Source organism: Betta splendens, chromosome 4 (genome assembly GCF_900634795.4).
Source record: "Betta splendens chromosome 4, fBetSpl5.4, whole genome shotgun sequence".
NCBI classification, from domain to species: Eukaryota; Metazoa; Chordata; class Actinopteri; order Anabantiformes; family Osphronemidae; genus Betta; species Betta splendens.
Genome location: NC_040884.2, coordinates 16,964,564 through 16,973,843, shown reverse-complemented (window position 1 = coordinate 16,973,843; position 9,280 = coordinate 16,964,564). Strand labels below are relative to the sequence as shown.

Sequence of the window (9,280 nt, the reverse complement as noted above, 5' to 3'; positions counted from 1 at the left end):
CTTTATTTGCATATTCATGTAATAATTTAAGGAAATTATTAGGACATGTGAGGCCCTGGCTGCTGTAAGCCAACCTACCAGCTGAGTGGTTCCTGGGTGCCACCCAGGGCCAGAGATGCCAGGGGGTGATGGGTGGGAGGAGCAGCTGAGGAGAGACAGGCTGGGAGTGAAAAGGTCACAGTGGGTGATTGTATCAAAATGTCTCTCCGTCTCATTCTGTTCAGAGGCACAGTGTTAGTGAACACAGTTTTTCACATTTGGTTGGTTAAATGATCCAAATCTAACACAAGAACCTGGGTAATATTTAAAAAACACATTTGTTATTTTGAGTGTTTTTAGAGATTTACATTAAATGACATAACACATGTGAAAATGCAAATACACTGCATTTGTTTTATGACTTGTTGGACAATTGGAGATTTATTTTAAAGAGCAAATTTAAAGACATAGAATAAATATTTTTCCTACACAAAACAATAAAACAATTCATATACTGTGCACCTTTGCTCTTAAGTATGTAACACACACACACACACACACACACACACACACACACACACACACACACACACACACACAGTAACACGCTGGCGTGAGGAAGCGCTGCTGTAGACCCTGTCCTCCTCCGTCCTGGTTCCCACATAGTGAATGAGAGCGGTGGGCGTTTACAGTCACAGCTGATGCCGAGCAGGGTAATTAAACTAGTCTGGGCCATGTGGAAAAGACATAGATCTTTAAATGCTCTCGCTGGAGATAACATGAGCGCTGTGCAGCCAGATCACATGGGAGCCCCCCGTTTACTGGGGATGCCAGCTGCACTGGGACACCGCCGCGAGCTTTGTCACCTTGTAAACGACAGAGGAGCGACAGGGAAGTGTGGGGAAGTCAATGAGCGGCGCTGTGGTATGTGCTTTTGTTGCACACCAGAGGCAGAGAGCGAGCGGACGAGGGGAACAAGGGCTCTGGAATCGCACGGCGCTTAATAAAAACGTCGAGGAGGCAAGTGTGAGACGCATGAAGTAGCTCAAACTAGCGTCAGGTGTCTTTGGGGTTTCAAAAGAAATTTCATGCTGCAAAACTTTGCTTTATGGTCCCCAGCTAAGAGAGACTGTGAAATACAAGTCCACCATTGTTGACATTAGATATTATTCAATTCTCTTTATTTGCAATATAGATGCAAATGAGCCATTGCAATTGCTCCACATCCGAGCAAAGAGCCAGATTCACCGGAGCCACGAGTTATTATTAATAAAAACAGACAAACACAGAGTCTAATCTAGATCTAATCACGTGGAGATAAAGTGGGTAAACAGATCATTAAACATCTGCTCGTTACGATACAACGCAATTATTAAATGATTACACACCCACCAGGGTTTTGTTGCGCATCTTCATCAGCGGAGAGATTAATCTGTGCTACAGGCGCGAGTGTCAGGCTGCTGGAAAAGTCAGCAAGAAAGATGAGGGTGAGGTCAAAAGCGAGGCCATTATCACATAATGATAAAACATATACGCTGAAAAGCCGTTTTGACAGATGGCTCCTACAGTATGTGCATCAATCCTAAAGACTCAAACAGCTGAAGACCCGCGTCATGTTAAGAGAGTTACAGCCACAAATGTGTTTTTAAAAGACATTATGATCTCATTATTCAAGAAGCTTTGATATATTCAATAGAATATTTAACTCATTTAGTGTTTCACAAAATAAAAACTAACATCCGTCTTGAACAAAGACCTAAAAAAATACATTTAATATAAAAATAGACAAAGTTTAAGATTTAATAATGAAATTAGTTTTACATATTATTTTTACTAAACTATATTTGCTATATGTTTCTGTGAACTAAACAGTGGCACATGATTATTAGGATCATCACTGGTGAATGGTAACAAACATAGGTGCAAATAGGAAGCGAGAAAGACACTATGAGTGTCTGTGTATCTGTGATGTAGTGATCCAGAAAAGAAGGAAAACACCGTGAATGAAGTGCATGTGTCTCCCCAAGTGTGTGTGTGAGTGAGTGAGTGTGTCTCTCCACGATGACAGAACAAACAACCTCTCCTGTCATGCGTGGCCTTGGGAAAGCTCCATGGATTTAGAGCTCCATCAGCCCGGAGGCGCTCTCCGGCTCTCCTCGGAGCTGCCTGTTTGTCTCTTTCCACACCAGCGACTGGCCAAACAGCGGGGTACTCTGCCTCTCCCACGGGTCAGGTCCCACTAAACTTCAGGCCAGCTTTGATCTGACGGACAGAAGAAGGGGGTCTGAGAGGGTCTGGGAGCTCTGAGCTGCGTGCGTGTGTGTGTGTGTGTGTGTGCGTGCGTGCGTGCGTGCGTGCGTGCGTGCGTGCGTGTGTGCGTGCGTGCGTGCGTGCGTGCGTGCGTGATGGAGGAGGTCCAGGTCAGGTGGGATCAAAGGCCGGTGTCCATCTCGACTGTCTAGCACACGCTCTGGAGGAGAAGCCACGGGGGAGAGCGCCGCTCGCTGCTGTAGCGTGCTCGAGCTGCCCGTTTTGGGTTTGTGGATTTGGACTTTACGGTTCTGGTTCACCACAGTCACTCGCCCCACGTCGTCGCCGGCCAGCGCAGCTGCTGTTTTCAGTGAAAACGCTGCTCCAAACAAACACACCAAAAGCTCCCAAACAGCTGGAGAGCCCAGTTAGCATTAGCAAAAAAAAAAGGTGCATCTGTTAAAATAGATGTCATTGAAATGTCTAACATTTTGCAGGCCTGTCTCTTATTGTTATTATTCTGATCATGTCATAGGCTTCAGATCCATTTAGTCACTGCTCAGGTGCGCAAGGGGTCCCGTGTCTGTGCGATCGCCGGGTCTCCATGTAGATCCCGACATGCCCTTCATCTCCGCAGCCTTTTCCCCACAGGCGGCCTCCCCGACCGCTGCGCAGCCATCAGCTCTGCGCTCGCCCCCCCCCTCCCCTCCCCAGGACAGCCTCCTTTTGAAGGCCCAGTAATTAACGTGCCACCTGATACGCCATCCGGCCGCGGAGGCTCTCCGGGGAGACGCGCACGCACGCACACACACACACACACACACACACACACACACACACACACACACACACACACACACACACACACACACACACACACACACACACACACACACACACACGCACACACACACACACCTGCGCGCACGCTACCATGCTTCCACGCACAGGTGATCCATCAAGCGGTGTTAACTGGCCGAGTGTCGCTGTCAGCTGTGTCTCTCCCTATGATGCTGACCCCTGAGGTTAACCCACAGAGACCATCACGCGCCATAATGACAATCCCCACTTCAGCAATTTGGAACTGGATGCACCATAAAGCTAATCCTATGTGATATGATATGATGTCTGACTGAAGGTCTCTAACAATTACCCTAAGGGGATCGCTTGGTTAGGGAGGATTTTCTGGACCTTTTCTAGAGACCGACGTGGACGTGGGCCGAGTTACGGCAACACGTGAAATGAGTGAAGACTTGAAATGGAAGTACTTGCAAAATAAAAATACACCAACACAAGTACAGTTAGGAAATTCTGTGATTTTCTGTAGTTTTCCGAACATAAAATGTGAATATGTTTGGTTGCAGCTGTGCACACTAAACTTCAAACAGGACCAGAGCGCAGCGCGTTCCTGCCTTTCACCCAGAGTTTTAGGTACATCACGTTCTACACGATCGCCATGAAATCGCTTTGATTTCTGATGTGGTCATGCAGAGTTCAGGCCTCTTGGAGTAAAGGTTGGATTTGGGATTCAGTTGCGTGGCTGTGGCCACCGCAGACCTCTGGCAGATTATTTTCTCTATGAGGTTAAAGGTGATGCAGGGGCCGTCGCCGAGAACGATGCCTGAGAAACAAATCCTTCCTGAAATTTAATTAGTAAAAAACACTTAAAAATGCAATTCGTTTGATAAAATGATAAACCTTCACTGTGATGACAGGTCAAAAAATAAAAATCCTATCCTCCATTCCTGGGGGCGTTGACCAGGAAAATGTGTGTGTTTGATGTGGGCAGCGGGGCCAAAGGCGATGTGTCACTGAAGAAAGAGGAAAAGACACAAGAGAAGAAGAAAGAGGCTGAAAACGTCTTAATCCGTAGTTGCAGGTGTGTTCCACTTTTGTTGCCCCAGCAGAAGTTCACAACAGAGTTGATGACAAAGGGCCGGGCCCCCGTCAGTCCATTGTGGCTCCGGGAACAATGCGTGGGCTGTGAATGGCTAATCCCCCGGGACCTTTGACAGGTCGGGCCTCCGAGCAACCTGGGGACTCATTTCTCCACTGGGCTGGGCTGCTGTTTGACAGGGATGGGAAAACCCGGGCTACTTACGCGCACTGAGCCCTCGCCCAGAGCGCAGACTGGGAGCCTTTGTGAGGGGGAGAATATCATCCCCATTGTCGAGAAGATGAACCTGGGAAGAATGTGCCACCACCGGAGGAGGGGACGCGCTGCGCATGTCTCACAACCTCAACAGCGCTAGGCTTAAAGCCAGTGATGGAATGTATGAACATTAACGTTCTGCCTTATTTCTACGTCCTGATCAAGAACACAGCTCGCGCTTTTAGAACCTCCCTCAGGCGTGCAGTGGGTAAAACAAGCCCGGTGCCGCGGCCCGGCGGTGTAAGTGTCCTGTGTGAGAGCGAGGACATGATAATAGGCCGGGGGCCGACACCCAGTGCTTGTAAACGGGGCCGGGACGGATGCTCATGCCCCGAGAGCAAACGCACGGATCTGTTTCTCAGCCGCGATGTCGGCCAACGAACAGATGAAGCGCACGCCTCCTCGGTTGCCGCCCGGTGTGTGGAAGAGGCCTCTGGGCTTGCGTGGACGTTGTCATGGCAACCCTCTCAACTTTGCACCCTCCGTTACCTATTCTCTGCCAGTTTGCATCTACTCCCTATCTCCGTTCAGCTCATCCTGCCACAAAAAGCCTCCATTCTCTCCTGAGAGGAGGCTGCCAGAACCCCCACCCCCACCCCCCCACTGTAACCCAATCACCTATCTAACAGAAGAGTGTCATCTGCACAGAATAACAGGAAGTCTCCCGCACAAGGCAGACCTCCGTCTCCCTGCATCTGTCCGACGGCCTCTCTTTCGCATTTACACGTATTAGCATGCGAGCGAGAAGGTAAACACTCGCTCGGCGGCCGCTGGCAGCGTGAATTCCTTCTCCGGGCCCGGTCCAGCAGTCCGGCGCTCCAGCTTTGGATCCGTCGCGGGTCTCTCCGGAGTTCACGAGGTCACGGGCACATTCTTGGAGGTGTTGCGTTACAGCAACGCGGGTTCACAAAGTGAGCGTGATTAGAAGTGGCTATCAAACGTCGGCATCTGCGTCACGCGCTGCTATCACATGGCAATAACTGCGATTGCATCAATTTGCAGACGGGCCCATTTGTTAAGTCCGATTTTAGGGCGACACTCAGCATGTTTATACCTGGAAAGAATGGATTTTCTAGTCATAGCCTGGACGCAGAGGAGGAACTGGTCGCCCGGTTGGGAAGTGTATACGTTAGAAAAGCATGACTGAAATAGTTCTGGATCTGCACGTCCCCTTTCTCATTAGTGGTATTGAGTGAGTGAATATTGAATAACAAACATACTGAAAGTAGGTTTGGAAAGCTCAAAGTGTCCAGACCGGATTCCTGCAGGCTTTAAAGCTTGAAGCTAGTGATTTTGGGGCAGCTACAAAGGCCGCCTCAGTGTTGGCTTTGGACCTATAGCTCCTTCCTGTTCATGGAAATAGGTCTGCAAGTGAAAAAAAAATTACCTCAGCGCCGAAAAAGAAGTCGAATCGAGCCGAGCTTTGATGCTTCGCAAAGCTGTTTTATATGAAAGCAACGTGTTTAACCAGAATTAACCTAAAATATGAAAAAAGTTAGAAAAATTAAAAACACGTCTATGTGGAAAAAAAAATCTGACTAAAGGTTTGATGCACTAATTCTCAGCTGATTTATTAATATCAGTTTTGAACAAGTGATGTTTAGTTTAACTAAAAGGAAAAAAGAAAGCGTCATTAAGGCTGAAGCTGCAGCGGCTGCTGATGGGACCATTGTAAAGCTCTGCTGACCTCTGCTGGACGAAATCGGCTGCACAGGTGAGACGCTCACACAGGAGCTGTACAGCGTCAAACCAGTGATCTCGCTGCTGGAAGCAAACATGTCCTATTTGTTATGTTGGAACTGTATGAAGGGACTGGGTTTCGTCTATTTGTGAGTTTGCTCTGTTCACATCCATCACCACTAGATGCCACTCACACGTTACAAACTGAGCTGAAGCCTGAGGGTCTTCGCTTCACAACAGGCTCAAACGAGCTGGAATCCAAACTTCAGCCGCCAACGTGTTTGTGGATGCGAGGTTTTGATAAAGGACGCTTCAGTTTCATGCGCTTCGCCTTGTGTCACATGTGAAGTGGATGGTGCAGGACAGAGTGTGAGAAGGCAGCTCATTAGCGGAGTGGCTGCTCTTTTTCCCAGGAGGGCGCTTCACAGTTCTGGGAAACTCGGCGACAGCTGCAGCTCGACGCGGAGCCGATGAAAAGTCCTGCTCTGCTCCCCGTCTCCTCCTTCATGTAGGCGCGTCGTTGGGCCGTCCCATCACACTGCCTGCGTCGGCGCCGTCATCCGTCTGTACTCAGCTCATTTGGGGGGTTTAGCAAATAAAAAACAAGTCTGGAGATCATGGTCTGCCTCGTTTTATGACTGAGAGAGTATTTTCTCCTTGAACCTTTGACCTTTTAAGTTGAAAGAAAAAATAACACAATAGTTTCATCTAAAAACAATTTACAGACTTATAAAAGTTGTAATGATATGACGGAGAACATTCTGTGTCTTTTAGAAACTCATCAACTTCCTTACTGTACAACTTTGTTTATTTGGTTTGTTTCCTGTGAGGACGTGTGTATGAGACGTGCTGTACAGTCATTAACAAACATCAACCTGTAAACAGCTTCCAGAGTAAACACTATCATGTGCATGCTGTGGAATTACCACGTTTAACATCAGGAACCACAACCAAACCTCTGTCTAAGGGCAAACATTTCAAAGCACTAATGCTGCAGTATATTACACAATAAATAGACGGAGCAACCAGCTGCACATGTGGCTGTGATAAACCGGAACATCTGTCCAACGCGTTCAGCAGAGTGCTGCTGAGGTGGAACGTTCTATGATCGACCACGATGTTTACATGGAAACGTTCAGTGAGAGAGAAGAGAGATTCATGTCTATCAAACAGAAATCCAGTGATTTAAAATAGGAAGAAAAATACACTCAGTGTAAACGGGCCTTGATACTGATTTCAGCAAACACGCTCCTAACAATTGGCCAGAGATGCAGACGCATGCGCGCTTCTCATTGTCTTCTCCGTGGAGACAGGTGTCTTTACGCAGAGGCTCCACACAGTCTTCCGCTGGACGAGGGCTCCGGGTCCTCTGCTCGCCCTGTCATCAAGAATGGCCACGTCTGCCACAAAGGACACAACACACGTCAACACACCATTGCCTCTCATCCTAACCCAAAGAAAGCTGCGTCTCTCCTACCAGGCCGACTGGATGCGCAAAGCCGCTCTGGAAGCGGTCGTCCTGCAGCAGCTGTCGGAGGTGACATATGTAGCTGCAGGCGAGCCGCAGCGTGTCCAGCTTGGACAGCTTGGTGTCCGCCGGCACCCAGGGCAGGCTGGTTTTCAGCCTGGAGAACGCCTTGCTCAGCACTCTCATGCGCGCCCTCTCCCGCGCGTTGGCCGCGTTCCTCTGCGTCTGCCGCGCGTCCTTCTGCCGCGCCCGGCTGCGCCTCGCGCCCGCCGCTCCGTCCTCCGGCTCCCCGTCCGAGCACCGGCAGGTGGTTTTCCGACGGGTTCTGTCCAAAGGCGGTGCGGGCCGCGCGGGGAAAGTCTCGTACAAGTCCTCGCCGTCGCTGGCTGCGGAGCTGGTGGACATGGCGGCTCCACCTGCGCCTTGGAGGCGCACAGGAGATTGAAAAGTGAAGCAAACTATTTAAAATGAATAAATAACTGTTTAAATGCTATTTGCGATGAATCCAAAATTAATTCAAAGCAAAGAGCCCTCTGCACGAAAGCATTGCTGAAATGCCAGCTATCTCCCCATCTGCAACGCGCCTCCTCGTCTAGCTGTCTCTCAAATTTAAGAGTTCTGTACATCTGTCCATTTTTTCCTCCACAATTCTCCTCCCCCTTTTTCCCCCCAAGTCACCATGACCTCAGTGAGACCACAACGCAGTCTCAATGTGTAAACTGCTGAACACTTACGTTGCTCTAGAATTATAATAATCTCTGTAAAGGACTAGATTAGCACGGCCGATGCAACGGGACCAGCGGCATCGTCTCGTAGCCAGGGAGCACACGCTTTCTGATGATGTACACAAACTCATGGCAGCATGTGACATGTGCATGAGTCACAAACACGTCCCAGGTTTGCCCACGGGGCTGCAGATGTGCTATGGTAATAGAATTGTCTTGAGGACCTTATCAAAAGTAGCTAATCCTTTGCTGGTTTCACAGAGGGATTGGGTTTCTGCAGATGGAGCAGCCTTCCAGACGCAGGCCGCGCAGCAGCCCCAGCTGTTACCGGTTCCCATGACATCTGGAGCGTAGGCATGGCATGGGTGCGACACGGGCGGGCGGGCGGGCGGGGAGGCACCATCTTCACTCCCATGGTGCCACAAAGCTTGTTTTTACTCCGTCTACTGACGTGTTCACATTTGTTTTTCAGCATCGAACCGTTTCCGAGGGGGACTTTCCGTCTTTACGGTGAAGCAGGATCAAACGCTGAGAGATGAGAGCGAGAGGCTGGGGTTCCAACCGTGGAGGGAGCAGCGTGGAAAGGGAATGTGCTCCAGATACGTGGAATGCAGAATAACGTCAGCCAAACTCCACCAGTCTGCTACAGTACAGCTTCCATATATCCATAGATTAGTAACAGGAACTCTCCCTTTGACTCAAATATTAGAGGATATAAGGAATCTGCCAATAATTACTGTACCTAAATGCAGCTGAGGCCTATGCCTGGTTGCTTGATCACTTTGGGACTGGACTGCAACAGGATACACTAACACACCGGCTGCTAAAGATGCTAATACACCGTCACATTTCCAATAAAAATGCTCCCCATCGAACACTTTGATTCTACACCGCTGCTGAACGTTGGAGGAATCCCCGCTCCCGTGCAGCTCATCTGTGGAAGTCAGCGCTGCAGACGCATTTCCACCTCAGCCCATCTGTATCTGTGAGCGATCAATAGATGCAGCTGAGGGTTAAGATTCCGTA

The 9,280-nt window shown here is 49.2% G+C and overlaps 1 protein-coding gene across 1 annotated transcript; it reads right to left on the bottom strand.

The window, feature by feature from the left end:
- Nucleotides 1-6,850: 6,850 nt before the first annotated feature.
- Nucleotides 6,851-8,667, bottom strand: LOC114854133 (musculin). Its single transcript, XM_029148253.3, has 2 exons — nucleotides 7,539-8,667; nucleotides 6,851-7,461 (listed from the first exon to the last, which is right to left on the bottom strand). Exons 1-2 carry the CDS (start codon nucleotides 7,932-7,934, stop codon nucleotides 7,381-7,383), a joined length of 477 nt encoding a protein of 158 aa, XP_029004086.1. The 5' UTR covers nucleotides 7,935-8,667; the 3' UTR covers nucleotides 6,851-7,380.
- Nucleotides 8,668-9,280: the final 613 nt, after the last annotated feature.

Coding starts and splice junctions, on each gene's coding strand:
- LOC114854133 (XM_029148253.3), bottom strand. CDS start 7,934: ATGTCCACCAGCTCCGCAGCCAGCGACGGCGAGGACTTGTACGAGACT. Junction 7,462..7,538: donor TTGCGCATCCAGTCGGCCTG/GTAGGAGAGACG, acceptor CCTTTGTGGCAG/ACGTGGCCATTCTTGATGAC.